Genomic DNA, 20,961 nt, shown 5'->3' with positions numbered 1-20,961 from the left:
GCGGCCAGTGTGCCTGGCTCAGGGACAGTTCAGGTGGCCCCTGTGCCAGTTGCATTGGCCGCTGCTGGGGCAGTCTTGGGCCACCAGGCTCCCCCCTCCCTCGCAGCAGCAGAATTTGGGCTCTGGGCAGCACTTACCAGGGGGGCAATGTCCCCCTCGCTCAGCTGCTAGCGGAGGCATGGCCAGGCAGCTCTGCGCGCTGTCTCCGCCCAGAGCGTTGGCTTCGCAGCTCCCATTGGCCGAGAACCGTGGCCAATGGGAGTACGGGGGCGGTGCCTGCAGGCAGAGGCAGCACGCAGAGCTGCCTGGCCTCGCCTTCACCTAGTAGCTGAGTGAGGGGGATGTCGCCGCTTCCAGGGAGCCCCCCGGGTAAGTCCCAACCAGAACCTGCCTCACCCCGTCCCGTGTCCCAACCCCCTTCCCCCTCCCACACCCAAACTCTGCTGCTGCTGGTAGGGGAGGCGCGGAGCCAGGTAGAGAGTCTGCTGGTGACCCCATTTTTCCCCCCCAGCACCAGTGGGGGTTCTGGGTCGTGCGTGCCCCCCTGCCCCCAAGTTTTAGTCAAGAGTATATAGTAAAAGTTATGGACAGGTCACAAGCCGTGAATTTTTGTTTACTGCGCATGACCTGTTTGTGACTTTTACTAAAAATAGCCATGACTAAAACATAGCCTTAAACATGATTAATAATATTACCAATACTGGTGTGGTAGAGGGCCAAGTTCTTATTGTAGGGTAATGTAAGACCATTAGTTCATTGATGTGTAACAAGTCGTTAAAGATTTATAATCCACAGACATCCATAGTTTCCAAGGGAAATGACTTTTCACAGTCCGAAAATGGGATTTAGCCAAAGGAAAACTTGCAGAAACTAGAATGAATCCATCTTCCCCAGTGGAGATGCTTAAATGGACTGTATTGTGTGATGGAGGTTAGTACCTCTTCTCTTCCCTCTGGAATTCTTTATAAACTGTAGAAATCTTCAGATACCTGGGCGTCATCATCACTCTCATGATATCCGGTCTTTTTATGCTTAAACCCTTCTCTTGTTTACATAGCCTAAAGGAAGATATAATCTAGAGCAGTTGTTTTCAAAGTTTTTGTATTGGTGACCCCTTTCACACAGCAAGCCTCTGAGTGTGACCCCCCCACCTTATAAATTAAAAATGGGGGGTAGTGTAATTTAATGGAGAATTGGGGCTTGCGACCCCCATGTTAACTACTTTGCAACCTCTTGAGGGGTCACGACTCCCCCCCTCCCCCCCCCCCAGTGTGAGAGCCCCTGATCTAGAGGGAACAACCTTTTATTGATACAGATGAATATACAACCCAGATGGTTACCAGTCTTGCCAGTCTTACTGATGTATTAGTTCAAGAAAGATCTGGATAGGATATGCAAGACTTCTTTCTGTCAGGGGAAGAGACCCAAAATCAGCTTGCTGAGGCTGTGTGGATCCAAAGAGTGAGGATAACTTAATTTACTAGAAGTTTAACATGTAATATTCGAGATCCGCTCTACTGCGGAGAGTGACAGAGGGGAAGTGATCTAGCATGGCTACTCTCTGACCTGATCTGCTTATGGCAAATTCCCTTATATTTGGCAACATAGGAAAATCTGATGAGGGAAAGAGCCAGCTATTTAAAGAAAAGAATACAAGACTTAGCCAGTACTCAGCCTTTAGATCTATCTGGACTTTTTCCTGCTTGTGAAGACCTAATCTACAAGATATGGGAAGATAAGACTCTCCTCTCTGGAGTTGCTTCAAAGAAGATAACTGTTTGGAATGATTTAGTGTGCTACTAGTATGAAAAGGGACACTTCTTTTTTTAAAAACAACCAAGAACAAGGCATTGCTAGATTTATTTTCTGTCTCACTGATTCCATGTCAAATTTCCTAAGTTGACAGATAAAGATAGCTCTTCTGGTTATCATACTGGGTTCTTTCCTCCTTTACACATAACCACTTACAGTCCTCAGGCCAAATGAGGCCACTTGTACCTATTCACTCTCCTTGAAGGCTAGTGAAGTTGCAGACACATAAAAGAGAATAATTTAGAATCAATGATTGGTAGTGATGCATTTAGAGGAAAGAATCTAGCTGGACTTGAAGTCTAGAACAAACCTCATGTTTTTATTTCTAAACTCTGCATATTTGGTCTAGAACCAGTGAGACAATAGACATCTAACCCCATTATGCCAATCTTCAGTCACTTTTCAAGAGTAAAACGTCTCTAGAGACCACTCTTATTTATGATATAAAGTGATCTTACATACATTTGCAAACTAGATACATTTGAGAGAGACACTAACTTGTGTGAAAGATCGTCCTTTACTTCATAGATTACCGGGGGGTGGGTGGGAAAAACCAGCCGTGCAGGGAGGGGGGATTGGTAGACCGACATTTAGGGACAGAGGAATGCAGGCTTTCAGGTTGCATAATAATTGAGGATAATGTAATGCAGAGGCATGCCAGAACCATCTACTGATGCATTTGTTATCTCCTCCCAGTAAATGACCTGTTGAGTTCACTATGTCTAGAGTCCCAGCAGTAATTAAGTTTTAAGGGTGGTTGAAAGGAAGGGAGAAGTTAGAAAATAAAATAAAATATAAAAAAAAACTTGAAGCCTTGAGTTCACACCTTATTATCCAATGCAACAAAATTTTAAATAGTTTATGATAATGACCTTGCTGAGCTTGGAAATATGATTGTAGGTTTCTTTTCTTGTCTACAGAGTTCTAAAGACTAAAAAATGAGATGAAAATGTTTTTTTTTTTTAAATATTGTATGGAATAGTTCTTAGTAATCAACACACACTTTTTGGATTTTTATTCAAACCTATAGTTTTACAGTGATTCTTCTTCAGTGGATATGGCTAATACTTTTCCCTGTTCACAAATTAGTTGAAAATCTTGATAGCCATTCTCAGTTTGCATATTAGTAAGTCATGAGCTTTAGCTGACAGTCATTTGTTGGTGAACAAGCTGATGTGAACCTGAACATCTGCTACAGCAAAACTATAATCCAATTGAACAATTACACTATTACATCTGATTCACTTAGTTGCTTGCTGTGTTTTAAACGGCCAGTAGCAAAATAGTACTTTGCTAATGAGTTCTTTACAATAACAAATCAGGCTAGTTACACTGCTGCCTTGGTACGGCCACGTCCATTGTGAGCAGCTGTGCCCGCTGACATTGCTTCTGAGTGGAGAAGGAAAGAAGGGCAGAACAGTGAGGATACTCTTGAGAATATGCTACAGAGAAAATTCTATTGAGTTCCAAACTAGCTTTACATGGAGTTGTGTTTTAACTAAAATCTCACATTGAGAGGATTGTAATATGGTGTCAGTTAATTTTAGAAACTGAAACTTTAAAGTATGTAAACTTACCTTATAATCTACAATAGTATATAACTTTCTACTTTAATTACGTCTGAAAATTCTTAAAATTCTATAAGGAGAATCATTTTAATCAGCAAAATAAAACAAAACACTGTATATTTGAGCGGCTGTCAGGAAGAGAAAACAGAGGTATGAGCCGCCATTGTTAAGCAGTACCCTAATACTGATATCCGGCTCTTAGTTTGTAATGAAAAGGACCAAAGATTTTTTAAAACCAGCCCATCAGTCATCTAGCTACATGAGGAAATTCTAAAGCCACAAAGATTTTGAACAGTTAAATAATCATCACTTCCAAAATACTAAGTGAAAATTCTGTCTAAAGCTTCATTTCGGCACTTTAAGCACCATGGCATATAGTGAATAGTGCCCTGGACTAGGATTTGAGAGACCTAGGTTCAGTGCCTGGCTCAGTTCTGTGCTGTGACCTTAGACAAGTCACTTAATCTCTCTGTTAATCTGTTTCCCCTCCCACATTTTAATAGTCTTTCTCCATTTAGGGCTTGGCTACACTTGCAAGTTGCAGCGCTGGTAGAGGCTTTCCAGCGCTGCAATTAGTAACTGTCCACACCTGCAAGGCACATCCAGCGCTGCAACTCCCTGGCTGCAGCGCTGGCTGTACACCTGGCCAGGTTGGGGTGTAGCGATTGCAGCGCTGGTGATCCAGCGCTGCTCATCAAGTGTGGACACACACCAGCGCTTTTATTGGCCTCCAGGGAATAAGGAGATATCCCAGAATGCTTTAAACTAAATTACTCCCTTTGTTTTGTTATGCAGCCTCTCTTTGTTTTGTTGTGAACCTCCGGAGCTCCCCGTTTCTACCGGAGCTGCTTATCAGCTCCTGTTTGCTGTGATCAATCTGTGAACAATCAAATGAGATCCTCCTCCCTGTTGTGAATGAGCTCTGTGGAGCTCCTCCGTTGCTGCTGCTATCTAAAAAACAAACACAGCTCCTGTTTGCTGTGATCATCTGTACCTGGCTGTAAACAATCAAATGAGAGGCAGGCAGGGAAACAGCAGGGAGTCGTGTTGCCTGCATGCTGTTTGCAATTAAGAGTTAAGACTAAGGGGTCGGAAAAATGTTCTGATTTTTCAAGTCAGGAAGCTAACACACAGTGTTGGCTCCAAAAATCCACTCTCTCTTTCCCCCCGCTCCCTGTCACACTAGACCCCACTCCACCCCCCTCTTTTGAAAAGCACGTTGCGGCCACTTGAATGCTGGGATAGCTGCCCATAATGCATCACTCCCAACAGCGCTGGAAATGCTGCAAATGTGGCCACACACCAGCGCTGGTAGCTGTGAGTGTGGCCACACAGCAGCGCTGCTCCTACACAGCTGGATGACCAGCGCTGCAAACTACCAGCGCTGCAAACTGTAAGTGTAGCCAAGCCCTTAGACTGTAAGCTCTTTAGGACAGAAGACTGTCTTTTGCTATGTGTTTGCAGGGTGTCTGGCACAGTGGGGTCCTGATCTCAGGGTGTCTGAGTGTGACAGTAATAGAGAAATTAATTTATTGCTAGTAGTCCCTGTTACTGTACCTTTTTTTCCAATCAAAACTATATATCCAAGTGAAGTACTTCTGTTCCCCCTTAAATAACCAAAATACAGTTAACACGATTGGATTGGAAAATGTCATTATTCCAGTTGTTCAAAGAGATAAACTGGAACTCTCTTTAAAAAGTCCAGTTCAACTTTTCAAAAATTACAAAAGTGTACCTTCAGGGTCAAGACATCATATGTCATGCTTCACCCTAAAGATATGGAAAAATAACCACTTAAAAAAAATTTCCTAAAGAGTCACAGACAAATATGTAATACACCCAGCAAAATTGTAAGATGACATTATGGAAAACAAATTGTATGCCTTTATGTGCTATTAAAATAAACAGTGTTGCCTAAAATTGGTGTGCTTCTGGATGTGCACTATGCCCTCATACAAAGAGCTAACTTTAATAGCTCAGGAAAAATCTTTTTTTGTTTTGTTTTGTTAGAAATTTAGCTTTGAAGCAGTGACGTGGTCTAATGCCAATGATCTTTAATGTCAGTTCTTTACATTACATTGCAGTTCACTTGCATCTTCATAACTTTGGGTTTTTTTTTTTAAAGTAGGTTTGGGCATTTGAGTGGTCAAAAAATAACTGGTCAGTTGACCAGTTGATTGGTCAATTAATGTAAAAAAAGTCAAATATTTTAAAGCACTAATTTATTAGAATATAACTATAGCAACAACAACAGCAACAACAAAAAAAGATTAAGACTTTATGGTCTCCATTTAGTATAGCTTTAGATACTTATTCCTAATTACAAAAAAACAAATTTACTTAGCTGAGTTATTTTAACTAAGAAAAATGTGAAACATAATGAAATGAAATTCTAAAAAATGAAATTCTTTTTTAAGCAATGGTAGGCTAGCATTTAAATGTGAATGTTATTCAAGAGTGAACAGTTATAAAAGAAGAATGAAATTAAACAAATAAACATAGCAACTATAAAAGAAAATGTCATTTTTAAATGCACGATTGCTAGGCAGGCTGCTAGCCAACTCTTCAAGCAGCTTAATGGCTATGCATCTTTTCTCTTTATGTTTGGGAAGGAGGTTTAATGACCCCTTTACTCTTTTCCCTCCCCAATTCCCTTCTGAGTTAATTTCTGTATGTTTTATCTAGTCAGTTTATATTGTAAACTCTTTGGGGCAGGGACCATGTCTTGTTAATTTTTGTAAATCGCTATGTACATTGATAGCCTGATATACAAATAAAAATATACATACATACAAATTTCAGTTAGTTCACCTTTTTTTCTGAGAGTATGTAGTAGAGTGAGTGATCAGGACAATTAAATAGGCTTGCTAGCAGATAGCACCATTAGGCAATCAAAAAGGTAGGTCAGCAACTATGTCAAGGTGTTCTTACTGGAATATTTGACCAGGGCCGCCCTGGGGGCGGGGGGAGAGCAAGTGGGACAATTTGCCCCAGGTCCCGGGCCCCACAGGGGCCCCCACGAGAGTTTTTCGGGGCCCCTGCTCCACTGGCCCCTGAAAACTCTCACAGGTCCCGGGCCTCTGGAGCTTCTTCTGCTCCGGGTCTTCGGGGCACTTTGGCAGCGGGTCCCGGAGCGAAAGGACCCCCCGCCGCCGAATTGCCGCCAAAGCGGGGGCCCCCTGCCACTGAAGACCCCAGACCCCCTGAATCCTCTGAGCGGCCCTGTATTTGACTGTGGTCAAATGATAGGCAGTCAGTTGACCAGTCAATTGAGTGGCTTGCCAAGGCTATTTTAAAATTGTTTGTAAATAGTTAAATTTTAAGAAGATTACAACAAATCCTCAACTAACTAAACCATCCTCTGCAATTGGCTTTATTAGTTACATTTTCTTTTTGGTAATATGTAACCATGAAAGAGACTTGCAGTAGAAACCTTCAGGCATCTCATACTAATTTGAATTGACAGGTGTCATTTTATTTTTGTTGCGTAGTCATGATTGCTCATATATGTGCTACCTTACCATCTGTCATGGAAAAGACATAAGCAGTGAGATTTAGAGCATTCTTTCAAAATGAAGCCAAGTATATAAGCTTGCTGTGAAAGCACAAGCATATCACAAATCTTTCTCAATATTTTTGTACTGATTATGAAGAAGCTAATCAATTTACTGATCCTCACTCCTTCATAACATAGTTACCCATTTAAAATGTGTACGCTGTGTTTTAGATTGCCTTTCCTGTCTGAAAAAATGCTAAAATGTAAAAGTATAGATTTTCTATTGTAGAGGACATACACGGGGAGAGGGAACTCCCCCCAAAATCATGTAAAGTCATTTCTTTATCCTTCTCCATGTCTTGCCTCAGCACTGTGATATCTGAGAATTGCTGCCCAAAACAGTGGGTAGCCAGGTGGTGAACTTAAACTATTATTTGTTATGCAAAACCATGCTTGTTTTACTGTTAGTTTATTCTTCCTTTCCACCTACTTGTTTTTCACACACCTGCTTGTGCCTTCTCATAAACCGAGATTATAAACTCTCTGTGGAAAGGAACTTTCAAATGTGTTTGTACAGCACCTAGACCAAAGGGTCTCTGGTCTTGGATTGGGGGACCCTATGTGCTACTGCAATACAGATTTGGAGAAAGCAGTTGTTGAATGTGCTGACATGGAAAAGTGTGATTTTTCAGGCTTTGAGGCCTGTTGCAGGGGATTCACAATAGTTTCTTGCATGTCTATAGCTAGAAGCTGTACAGAGGAAGCAGAGCCTCAGCAGATCTTGCGAGTGTTGGAGGTAAGGGAGGATTTACTACACAGTATGTCTCCAACAGCCACACTATTCTCAGCTGTCCAAACATGATGCCAAATTCCTCCACACAAGATTGTTCGGCCATTGAGATAAGGAGAGGCATTTGTGTCTTCCTGATGACGTAGCAAAGAATAGGAATGGTATACAAGTGGTGGAGATTTATTTATCATGGGTAAATGTTTGTGAGGACGCAGAAACCTTGCTTCATCATATCTGCAATATTCAGGATTCCAGAAAAGGAGGCAGAGGCCATTTTATCTTTTGCAAATTGTGGGGAATCAAGCTGGTCCCTGTTTGTTAGATATTCTAATCTAAGAATCTAATCCATTGGGTGACAGGAAATGGATCACTTGATTACCTGTTCTGTTCATTCCCTCTGGGGCACCTGGCATAGGGCACTGTCCGAAGACAGGATAATGGGCTAGATCAGGGGTGGGCAAACTTTTTGGGGCGAGGGCCACATCTGGGTGAGGAAATTGTATGCAGGCCCAGGGCAGGGCGGGTGGAGTGCGGGATGTGGAGGAAGGGGCTCAGGACAAGGGATTGGGGCAGAGAAGGGGTGCAGAGTGTAAGAGGGGGCTCAGGGAAGGGGGTTGGGGTACAGGATGGGTGCGGAGTGCAGGATGGGGCTCAGGGCAGGGAGTTGGGGTGCACGGGGTGCAGGGTGCAGCAGGGAGCTCAGGGCAGGTGGTTGGAATGCACAGGAGTGCAGAAAGGGGCTCAGGGCAGGGAGTTGGGTGCAGGAGGGGTGCGAGGTACAGGCAGAGGGCTTAGGGCAGGAAGTTGGGGGGCGGGGGCAGGAGGGGTTTGAGCTCCAGCCCGGTGCCGCTTACCTAAAGTGGCTCCGGGGTGGCAGTGGCGCACACCAGGGCCAGGGCAGGCTCCCTGCATGCCTGCCCTGTCCCCACGCCACTCCAGGAAGTGCTGCGGCCCCTGGGTGGGGGAGGGGGGCAGAGGGCTCTGCGTGCGCACATGGAGCCCTTTGCCTCCCGGCCCGGGGGCTGCTTCTGAGAGCAGCGCCGGGCCCGCAGCACCACCAGGGGTAATCCCGCGGGCCGGATCCAAAGCCCTGAAGGGCCGGATCCGGCCCGCGGGCCATAGTTTGCCCATCCCTGGGCTAGATGGACCTTTGGTCTGACCCACTATGGCCATTCTTATGATCTTATTCCCTTTGTAGTCCCCAAGAGGAAAACTCAAGTCCCAAAATGTGAGCAAAGAAGAATAAGTTCAGAATGGCTATTTTAACTGTGCCCTACGTGACTATCCAATTTTGATAGATTGGACAGCAGGAGGCCTCTATATTCTTTTTAGAGAGACAAGGTGGGTGAGGTAATATCTTTTATTGGACCAACTTCTGTTGGTGAGAGAGACAAGCTTTCGAGCTTACACAGAGCTCTTCTTTAAGCTTGTCTCTCTCACCAACAGAAGTTGGTCCAATAAAAGATACCACCTAACCACCTTGTCTCTCTAATATCCTGGGACCAATACAACAACTCTATATTCTTATGTTATTCACACAGGTGGTTTTGCTACAAGTACTGTACTCTGCTTTGATCTCTAGACCTAGATTGAGAGTATTTATCAAGGATTTGATGATGGTAATTACATTCCCCCCAGTGAAGAGAGGGATTCAGCTCTTTTCCTCTTTAGAAAAATACCTTTAAAATTATGAGGTCTTACAAGGAAGTGTATATGGCGTCTGAAATGAGTCCTTAATCTAGCAGGCTGGAACAGTGCAAGAATCCCCATCCCAGTGATACTATTCTTATTTTAACCATTGGAAATGCCTCTGAACAATCACTGAAGTAGAGGAGAGTTAACATCTAGATTTAGAAAACAAAACATAGACTTTATAAAGAAGACTTGGATTTATGTGCCAATACTAGTATTTTAATCTCATTGCCTAACATTGCAAATTATACCAGGAATGTGGTATGCTGTCCTTGTAAACCAAATAGGTTGTTTATTTTGAGAGCAGTTTCCAGGGACGGGAAGATTTCAACCTCTTGTACCTCAATGTCTTTTAGAATCTCACTAGCTTGAAATTCCTAATGAGTCCTGGATTTTCTTTCCCCTGAGAATTGTTGGAGTTCTTCGTATCTTCCATACACTGAAATGTTTAGATTGATAGTTTTCTCCTCACTGGCTCCTGCAGTTTTCATAGAAATCTTTTAAATTTTGTCATCAAGTAAGTTGGTGTTTTGTTCTTAATGTCTGCAGAATACTTTTTTAATAAGGCAGACTACACTTGCAGAGGTCAGTCACAGTATCAAAACTGTTTAATGTTATACGTTGTACAAAGAGGGGAAATGATTGAACCAGAATGGAATGTCAAAAGGAGACTGGCTGCAAAGGGAAACAAAATTTGCCACTGGTAAAGTTCTGTTAAAGTAGATTGTTAATGCATATAACTATTAGTGTGACTCCTATATCTTGCCAGTAAGATCACTGTAGCTGAATACTTTTATTAAAAAAAGAATGTAACTGAAAATAAGCCAGATAACTTCTTGTCCTCTAAGTCAGGATGCTTTTGTACACTCTTTGTACATTTTATGCATTATTCCTAAAATGGTGTAACAGTTTAATTCTGGTAGACTTTTTGTAAAGGAAGGTAAAATGTATGTAAACATTTATACATTCATATTTTGTCACTTTCTCTGTGACAACTACAGTAAACCAAAAGAACAAACTGTATGTGAAGTTTATCCATATTTATATTTATAACAAGTGTATATACTTATGTAACAGACAAAAATTAACACTTTAAATATAAAATATTTTAGATTACAACTGTAATTTTGACTACTTTTCTTTTTGAAAGTCATAAGGATTCCTTAATACTTTTTTTTTCATTACTTGTATTTCTGTAATACCTAGAGGCCTCACCTGAGGTTTGGACCTCCATTGTGTAAGGTACTCAATAAAGACATATAAAGGATGGTCCATTCCCTGGATAGTGTACAGTCTAAATAGAAGAGAGACAAAAAGTGAGAGGGGAAACAGAGGCACTGAGAGGGAAAGTGACTTGCCCGGAGTCAGAAAAGGGTTAAGTGGAGGAGCTGAGGATAGAGCCCATTTTCTTCTGAATCCTAGTCCAGTACACTACTGGCCCATGCCTCATGAATCCAAATCAATACTTTCTACAGTAACTCTGAAAACATCTGCTGCTCTGGTGTTCTAGTTTTGGTCTCTTGCAAGTGTCGTCCTGCGTTTCTAGACCCTCTTTTACTCCCTCCCCCCCGCCCCTGTCCAAATGAACAGCATTAAATTATACATTTCTTTGAAATATTTTTGGAGTGAATTTTTTTGTTAGCTCTAGCGATTCCTGTCAGATGATGTAAGACATAGGGCATCAGTTTGTACAAGTTCTTCCAGGTGTACCTTATTTCCTGATCAGTCAAGATTACTCTCCAAAGAAGCCAAAAAAATGTGTTCACTGTCTTAATTGTCAAAAGGTTTTCACATATATTTCTGATGATCTTCCAAGCAGAATGTTAAACTTGATTATGAACCTTTTAATACTGTGATGAGCTTGGTGCGTACTGATTTAACCAAAGTAGATTTTATATGTTGGTCAACCATTGTAAGATAGTGTGACTCATCAGCTTTTCAGATTTGCATTCTTGAAATAACCATGAGTTGAGAATAGAAGTGTTGTAAAGATGATGCAGACAAAATTCATAGCAATCAGACGCCTGATCTCTCTCAAAAGAAAAGCTGCAACTTAGATATTCAGTGTGATACATAGAACCCCAGTGTTCTGTAGAGATTTTTAAGTGTTTTAAGAACATAGTTAAGTATTAAATATGTTTTGTATTGATGATGGTTTGATTGTGAAGCATTATAAAAAAACAAACAAACCTCTTCATTGATCCATTCAAGCTTAGGAACTTGACTCTCTTGTTTAACTCAGTCATCAGGATTCACTGACCAAAAGTAACCCCAAACTCACTCTTGAATTTTGTTTTTTTTCTTTCATAGTTACTTGGACGATGTTTCTTGACAGTGATGCAGGTTCACTTTCAGTTTTTGTCACAAGCTTTGCAGAAGGTCCAACCAGTGGCACACTCTTGTTTTGCTGAAGCTGTAGCTCAGGAAAGGAAGAATGCTAGTGGGGTGGGAACCTCCAATTTGAGCCCCACAACTGAGCTAGAAGATGCAGTACGATCGTGGAGAGGAGCTGCAGAGGTATGGATGCCTTGTTTTTAATTAAGTTGAATATTTCATATTAGTAACTGGCAACTTTGAAATTAGTTGCCCTAATATGCAAAACTCTTCATATTTGTTTTATATTAAAGGAAAACCAAACTTGATATTTAATCCTTTTTTCTTTAAATGACTTAAAATAGTTTTAAGTACTATTAATTATCCTGGAGCCAATTTTCCTATATATATTTTTTTTAAAATTTTTCTCTATGTGAAAAACTTCACAAAAAAAAGGAAACAGTCTGTAGTGAAGCAGTGTCATTATACACAAAGTTCTGTCAGATGCACAAACTAGAGAAACAGAAAAATAATTTCTCCGATCTTTCAATTATAGTAGCCTTTGCTTTTTGTCAAAAGAGTAGGCAAAGAAAGCACCCCAAAAGTCAGACAGAAATGATTTTGATGGTATCTTAATAACATTTTGAATATGTATCCTATTCTGTATTTTAAAAAGGTTACTCATTACTTTTATGTCCAATTTGTTGAAAAGCTGCTGTTCTTGCTGGTGGTTGAATTACAAAATTGTAAAAAATTTAATTATGTCACTCAAAATTATCTCTAGATTTATACTTCCAAAACATTATACATAATCTGTGGAATCCATATCTTCACTGCAAGGAAAAAAACACCTTTCAAGGGAACCCAGTTAATAGATCTAAAATACTTGCTTTTCCTCTTTCTATAGCTGACATTAAATTTATAATCTGCTAGAGCAAAAATGGCTTCAGACTTTTTGAGTACATGGTTTCCTTAAAATTAAAGTAACTTGGAGTATGTGCTTTTGAAGTCTAATTTGGCAGAACAGACAGGCATGTTAGTCATCTCGACTGGAAATCCTCTCAGGATTTCCATTTATCCACTAACATCTGCAAGGTATAGGACAACAGACAAGCTTCCTGTGGGACTATGAATCTAAAGAACTCTTTGTAACTGGACATGCTGCAACTGCTTTCTCTCACTGACTGGAATAAAATAGAGATTTACAACTGTTTGCTAGATACAATTTTTGGGGAATATTATTGTTCCATACTTTTGTTGTTAAGTTTATACCATCGCTTTATCTACTATGAATTCTGTTAAATATGAGCAGGATTTCAAATGTTGTCTCAGTACTTTATTCTCCTAGTTTCTTGGAAGTTGCTACATAGAAATTGCTATAACTGGTTAAAGTTAAGTACTTATGTACTTGGGTTGGGGCCTTGATATTTAGGATAAAAGAGTCAGTTATGACCTTGGCCCAGTTAAGCTATTTTTATGAAGGAAATGCCTTATTATTTGTCAAAATATAGAGAATCATATACAGATTAACAGAATAAAGTCTATTAGGCATGCAAAATGAGAAAATAAGAGAAAAACACAAGACCAAATTATCTTCAATTATAGAGCTAGAAAAAAGAGAAACATCTATTTCCACAATTGACTAAAATCACCAATCCCAATAATTGTAAGGTTTTAAGATACTATATGAAAACCTATGCTCTTAAATAATCACTAATATACAGGTGTTTTTTCTATAATCATCACCGGATATACCAGTTAATTGTTGTTCTTGGTCCTGGTGTGGGAATTTTGGGTAGACTAGATCTGTCCCAATGTTGAACCAATACTACAATTATTTTTTATTATCCCTTATGTTAAAGGCCACATCTCGGCTGAGAGAAAGAGGCTGTGATGGGTGTTTGGCTGGAATTGAGGTTCAGCAACTCTTCTGCTCACAAAGTGTGGCAATCCCTGAGCACCAGCTGAAAGAACTGAATATGAAAATTGACAGTGCTTTGCAGGTTAGTTACCTTAATTATTTTATTTTTTACACACGTCCACTACAGTCAGGAGGTAGGGGATTGAAGCAGGAAAGGAATGTGTTACACAAAAACATGTAGTTCAGTCAACTGAAAAAGTGTTGTGACTTTGCAGTATTGTCCATAGAAGATTGTGGATGTGCTGTGAAATAGGACAGTGTAAATTCATATATATACTTTCACATCACTTGTTGATTATGGCTAACTTGTATCTTAAACCATTTTGTAATATCAGGCATATAAAATCGCTTTGGAGAGTTTGGGCCATTGTGAATATGCAATGAAGGCTGGCTTCCACTTGAATCCAAAAGCTATTGAAGCAAGTTTGCAGGTAAGAGCCACTACTCTTTTTTTCCTCCTGAAAATGAATGGTAAAGAATGGTAATTCCTTAAATTTTGGTCTTTTTATTAGCTTTTTATTTACTGTCTCCCTTTCTGCTCATTGATCTACATTTTGTCTTCAAGGGCTGCTGTTGTGAAGCTGAAGCCCAACAAACAGGAAGGAGACAGACTCCACCTCAGCCAATTCAGTGTGAACTCCCCACTGTACCTGTTCAGATAGGATCCCATTTTCTAAAAGGAATATCCTTTAATGAGTCTGCAACAGAAAACCTGAAGTTGAAAACGGTAATGACCCTAAATCTAACCTCTTATACAAATTCAATATTAAATGTTCAGTATTAAATTACAATTTTAAAACCAATCACGCCAAATGAATTCAAAAGGTATTCTTAGAACTAGTGGGAAAATTGATTTCTAAATTTGGGGGGAAGGTGGGAGTGTCATCCAAAAATTATTTGGATATCTTTGAGCATTTTCACTTTTTCGAGGTAAACTTAGCTCCCTGTTCCTGGAAACATTAAAAATGGATTGTGTTTTGAACTGTTATTTACAGTGTCTCATAAGCAGTGCTCTTTTGTATTCTGCTTATTATACTAATTTCCATAATTCAGTTTATACGGGTGCATTTTATAACTTAGACCTTTTACAGGTAGCAAATGCTTTGGTTAAGATTGAGAAAGCTTTTCTATTTGACACTACTATGTGTATTTAATTTCCTTGAATGTATCCTTCAGACAAATAAAAATTACAAGATAAGGACATCTGGGAACATTATATTTCCTGTTTGTAACCTCAACATATACATTCAGTAGTAGATGTTTTTTCAAATGTATGTTACTCTGTTTTGAGTAGTGTGTGTAACAAGCTTTTGTGACTTGCAGCACACAATGCTACAACTGATCAAAGAAGCTGGTTGCCATAATGGACTTACACCCCGGGATGACTCTCCTGTTACTGAAGTACTAAATCAGGTTTGCCCTTCTACTTGGCGGGGAGCCTGCAAGACTGCTGTACAGTTATTATTTGGCCAAGCTGGATTGGTAAGTAACCGTGGCTGATAGGGACAGATCAGCCGTAAACAAACTATTTTTAAAGCTATATTTGGACAAGAATACTTCTTCTCTTAAAGCAAAACTGAGATCATTTGGGCTGATAGAACAAGGTGCTGAGCAATTTGTAGGACTGGGACCATTGTTCTCAGCCCATCAGTTTACAAGTTCACAAAATTAAGTACGACTTAGTAAAATATGAAAAGTATTAAAAGCTTTGTAATTACAGTTGACAGTTTGACCAATAATTTAACAATCAAAACACTTACATAAAACTACACTACATAAAACTTACATAAAACTTACACTACAGTACACTAAAGTTTCTCTTACAGATGTTAAAACATAATTAAAACACTTTGGAAATTGGTTCAGTTTCTTACAGTGGGCTCCACCATTTCCAGTGTTAGAGATAACTTTACTGGTAGACAAGATGGATTTTAGCAGACCATAGATTCAGAAGTCTTAATTGTAGTTGAAAACTTACACTCTTAACATAAAGACTATTTTGAACACTGATTTTATGAAAAGAAAAGCACTAGAACTTTTAAAATCAAATAGGAAGCTGCAGGTTTTACAACCTGATGTAGATTAGGACACAGGAAATGCAGCTCCCATTTTAATGCATGGTAAAATCAGGAGAATACCACATTTAAAAAAAAAAAAATCTTATTCTACAACAACTCTGAAAATACTGTTTTTCACCACTGACGTGGGAGCTGGATTTCCTGTTTAATTGCCAGCAGGAGGTCCTCTCCTTCGAATATCAGTAAAATGGCAATTCAAATGGAGACACTTGCACTATTCATCAGTAAGGTATATTTAGGAACTGTTTGGATATTGTTTTAAGATATGTGTGTTTTCTTAAGTAAACATTTTATCTATGGTATAACTAGTCACTGCAGTCTTTATTTAATAAAATGCACTTCCGTTTATTCATGACAAGTGTTTCTTTTGGGCTATTGTGAATTTTCAATCTACTGGGCAAGTAAAATGGGAGCAGATTTCCTTTAACAACAATGCAGCAGGAAATGTGTGTGTGGTATGTGTTTTAAAAGTACATCATTGTGCACAAGAGTTTCAATCACCTTCTTTTAAAGCCAGCACTTGGTAACAGAATCAAAATTTGGTCTAACTGTTGGATTATATACTGTCAATGGTCTCTTACTTTGTGTGCAACCTGAACATAGAATGATCAAGAATTGGTGGTTGATTTTAATCTCTGATTTAAAAAAAAAAAAAAAAAAAAGGCATTTTGCTACATATCTTGTACATATCAGCTACTGCATCTGTTCAGGCAAGTGAAGTAGCTGATTTGTACGTGGCTTTGACTTACCTCCCGTCTTAGTTTATTAAAGCGTTTCTTCTAGTACTGTTGAGTTGATAATTTCTACAGAAATAGTGAAGCTTCATTTGTCATGCTTATCTATTTGAACATCACTTACTTTGGTATTATAAGCATCGCATTAAATTGCTTCTACAACTTCGACTGTTAGTAGCACAAATTTAAGATATTCTCCCTTGTTCATATCTTAACTCAAGGGAATATCATCATAACTGTGACATGTAAACAAGATATAAAATGAAATTGACTCTAATCATGGTGTTCTGCTTTCTCTGCTGCTAATATGGCAGCAGCTGTGCTGCTACTATCAATCCTCTGACATAGCAGTTGCTGATAGGAACCTGTGTGGCACAGGTTCCTAACTTTTATGGGGTAGGTTTCAGAGTAGCAGCTGTGTTAGTCTGTATCCTCAAAAAGAACAAGAGTACTTGAGGCACCTTAGAGACTAACACATTTATTTGCGCATAATGTTCAAATAAATGTGTTGTGGCACCTTAGAGACTAAGTACTCCTGTTCTTTTTAGGGGTAGAGGAAGGTGTTGGTGGTAGTACAGTAAGATTGTTGGTCTCATTCTGATTGGGTGTTTTTGAGGACAAAATACTTTAAAAACATTAGATTCAAGAGGGGTTAGATCAGGGTAGAGCTGTTCTCAGGAGGGGATTAGGTGGTTTTTTTCACCTGGAGGGGAAGGTTGAGGCTCAGTAGCAGTGGGAAAACACAGCTGGCGGAGAGCAGGGCAGCCCTGCTGGCCATTGAAGTGCTGCTATCATGAGAGTTCCATGCTGGCAGCAGGGAGAGTTGTTGGCATAGAACTCCTTTGATTATTGTGCAAGCTAAAATGAAATTGTTGTCATTTTTAGGAATAACTTGGGTAAAATCATGAATAACTCTATTCACTACTGGCATCAATTATCTAATAGCAGAGGCCTTTCATATTCAGAGGCACTAACAAGATGCGTAAATAACAGTAAACAGTGTATGATCTTTCACTCTTGTAAGCCTCATCTTCTTATACTCCTGTCTTACTCTTGGCTTGTCATTCCTTGTTGTTCCTCCCCCTAAATTACACTGTAATCTCTTCAGAGTAAGGATTTGCCATTTTTGTCTGTAGACTGCTTAGCACATCTGTGGTGCTATGTAAAAATAATTCTGCAAAATTAATTTACATTTGCGTACAATTTTATGTAATGACGACAAATTCTAATCTTTTCCTTTAGAGCATTCTCTGGGTGGGGTGAGGGAGGAAGCACCTGTAAAACAAGAACAATAGATGTCCGATGAACAGGAAACCATTTCCTAAGTAACCACCAGGCTGGGTGTGAGAAACGTGTTCACTGTATTTTGAATTTATTTTGTTCAGAAGTCAGATAAATGAATCAGGAATAGATATAGCACACCCTTCATTTTACTGTTTTTAGAAACTAATGTATCTGTATTGGCTGAGATTTATGAGTTAACTTGCTACCTAAATGCCAAATAAAACATTGTAGGACAATCTCATGAAGATTTCGTTTACTCTATGCCGCACATATTTTGGCTATGCATCTGGTTAGAGAAAGATTAGAAAGTGAAATGAAGTATCACTCATAAATTGCTTAATTATTCTGGGTTTTACTGGCTTACTGTGTCAGATAACAAAAAAGGAGCAGTTACTCAAGGTCAGGGGTCGGCAACCTTTCAGAAGTGGTGTGCCGAGCCTTCATTTATTCACTCTAATTTCAGGTTTCACGTGCCAGTAATACATTTTAACGTTTTTAGAAGATCTCTTTCTATAAGTCTATAATATATAACTAAACTATTGTTGTATGTAAAGTAAATAAGGTTTTTTTAAAAAAGTTTAGGAGCTTCATTTAAATTAAATTAAAATGCAGAGCCTCCCGGACCGGTAGCCGGGCAGCGTGAGTGCCACTGCAAATCAGCTTGCATGCCGCCTTCAGCACGTGTGCCATAGGTTGCCTACCCCTGCTCTAGTTATTCAGTATTTGTCTTAATTTGTAGAGTAAGAACCTGATCTTCACATTTAAGTCAACTGAAGTTGTGACTACTCAACACTTACAAAAATCGTATTCTAAATTTTCAAAACTACATTCAAATGTTCTGACGTTCACCAAAGTTTATTCTGCTACACTCAGTTGAACTTAGCCCATTGTGCTTGATAATTCAGGGATCTTTGCATATTCACTGGTACACTCCAGCTCTGTTTTGTGCTGCTCCAGTAACGCAAAGCAACTGGTAACCCTTTTTGATTTGACCAGGCCTGCTGTATTGTAAAGATACTAACATTGATTTTTATTGTTAACATAACGGTATGTCTACACTTAAACCATTACAGTGGTACAGCTGCAGCGCACCAGTTGCACTGTGTAGCGCTTCAATGTAGACATTATCTGCACCAACGCGAGGGGTTCTCCATTAGCATAGGTAATAATCCACCTCCCCAAGAGGCAGTAGCTACTTTGATGGAATAATTCCTCTGTCAACCTAGCACTGTATACACCTGGAATTAGGCTGGGATAGGTCGGATTTTTTAAACCCTTGAGAGACGTAGCTATGCTGATGTAATTTCCTAGTGTAGACCAGCACTCAAAGTGTTTCTAATGTTAATTTTTCAAAGGGAAAAATCAAAAGATTAGGAGCACAGCACTACTTTTCCTAAAGAATCATCTCCTGCATTTGTTTACACATGAGCAGTGGCTGATTTGTTTGTGGCATTGCCTGACCTCCAGTCTCTTATCAAAACATTTATGTTGGTACTGTTGAGTTGATACTTCTATAGTAATGAAGTATAGCATTCTATAGCATTTTGTGAATGCTTTTTTATGTGATTTGTCATGCACTTTGATATTAAGAATCATATTTAATGACACCCCGTTTTTTTAATAGTATTAGCACATGGATTTAAGATGTTTTCTTTTTAGTTTGTCAGGAAAAAATAATCACAACTATGACTTTTCTTAATTGGATGTCATATAAGGTAGAGATAAAATGAAACTAATTATAATCAAGGTAATTTTGTGCTAGCACTTCTCCCTGCTATTAGCACAGTGTTCCTGTAACAACAACATCCTAGTGTCTAGTAATTTCTAAACCCTAGATATCATAACCTTGGCCAAATGTTGAGAATTTTTCTTTTTGTTTGTAAGTTGGGTCTGAGTGAAGCAAGATTCGCTCCTGAATTACACACATCTGAGTTACAGATGGTATCTGTCCCTTGAATACTAGGATTAAATCATTCATAAATCTTTTCTTTCTTATCCTATAATACTCATAGCTACAGGTGCGGCATAAATCAATACATCTGCAGAATAAAATTCAAGTTTCATAAATACTCTGAAACCTAAATAAAGTAATAGAATGGCATTGTCATTTAAAAAAAAAAAAGGTGTATGGAAGCTTATACATAGGCCAAACACTAATCATAATGGCCTCTTTTTAAAAATAAAAAAAAAGACTCAGACTGTTTACAAGTAGGGATGAATGGACTGAGGCGACTATCCAGGGGAATGCAGTCACATGCTCAGTGATGGGACATCTAAAGGGTGGGTAATAGCAGTGCAGTTATGCTTGCTGCAGTTTTAGTAGGTTTGACACCATAGGAAGGAACATAGAATCTCAACAGACTTCAGGCCCCTCTATTTCAAATGCTTCACTTGACACATTTCTCTATCACCACTAGTTGACGCCTGCCTACCAGATAATAGCAGAACCAGTGGAGGGTGACTGTGGACATGCCACTAAAATCCCTTAAGGCTTCTCTGCACTGGAGGACTTGGCCATTTCAAGGTTAAATGGTACAACTAATCTGGTAGTCACTGATATGCGGTCAGATGGTGACTCAGATGTTGCTGGGAATCTCAGCACAACCAAAATAAGCTATTAGAAATTACCAAAATGGCCTGTGGATGAAGACTGGACCTCAAATGAAAACATGAATCAAATGTGGAACCTACTAAAAAATATAATTATTGAGGCTGATGCGAACCCATCCTTCTCAATCAGTTTCCCTAATAAGGGAAGGTTCAAGACAAACTGGTAATTTCCAAACCCTCCAGCTTCAGAAACAATGTCTTATGGAGGGGGACCCAAACTCAACACATTGGATAGTCATCTCCCTCTTCTTACTAAGGAAGGCATTAATAGTGACACACAATTCAGCAGAGGCAGGGACTGTGTATGTAGGATCTTAGAACCCAGAAAACCATGGAATTGTAAGTTAATCTAGAGTTGCAGACTAAAATAAAATTGATCTCTTTCACCTCAGGCATCCCAATTAAGTATCAGTTTTATCCAAAAGAGTTGACCAAAAAGATGCTTTTGGGGCTTTGAGGTAGTGGCTTGGGAGAATTAGTATTCCTTGCCTCCAAATGTGACAACCATTGTGGTGCCTGTGTGAAGTGCAGTAGCTGATACTGCATGGGTGATGCATAACTACAGGATGTAGCTGAGGATAAAATTATGTCTCTGCTGTTTATTTAAATGCTTGATTTGAGAAATTATATTACTTTTGCTGTTTTGATATATTAAAATGGAAA

At 39.4% G+C, this 20,961-nt stretch overlaps 1 protein-coding gene across 2 annotated transcripts in view; it reads left to right on the top strand.

Annotated features, from left to right (window-relative positions):
• Window positions 1-20,961, top strand: part of GARRE1 (granule associated Rac and RHOG effector 1) — a 95,217-nt gene that overhangs the window by 54,348 nt on the left and 19,908 nt on the right. For both annotated transcript variants that reach the window (XM_044987218.1, XM_044987219.1), the window contains exons 4-8: window positions 11,669-11,875; window positions 13,534-13,674; window positions 13,928-14,023; window positions 14,158-14,319; window positions 14,916-15,074. In XM_044987218.1, coding sequence (XP_044843153.1) covers window positions 11,669-11,875; window positions 13,534-13,674; window positions 13,928-14,023; window positions 14,158-14,319; window positions 14,916-15,074 — 765 coding nt within the window. The remainder of the gene's footprint in view (window positions 1-11,668; window positions 11,876-13,533; window positions 13,675-13,927; window positions 14,024-14,157; window positions 14,320-14,915; window positions 15,075-20,961) is intronic.

The sequence above is a fragment of the Mauremys mutica genome, chromosome 14 (genome assembly GCF_020497125.1).
Source record: "Mauremys mutica isolate MM-2020 ecotype Southern chromosome 14, ASM2049712v1, whole genome shotgun sequence".
NCBI classification, from domain to species: Eukaryota; Metazoa; Chordata; order Testudines; family Geoemydidae; genus Mauremys; species Mauremys mutica.
Note: the sequence above shows the minus strand (reverse complement) of the source record. Positions and strands in the feature narration are given on the sequence as shown.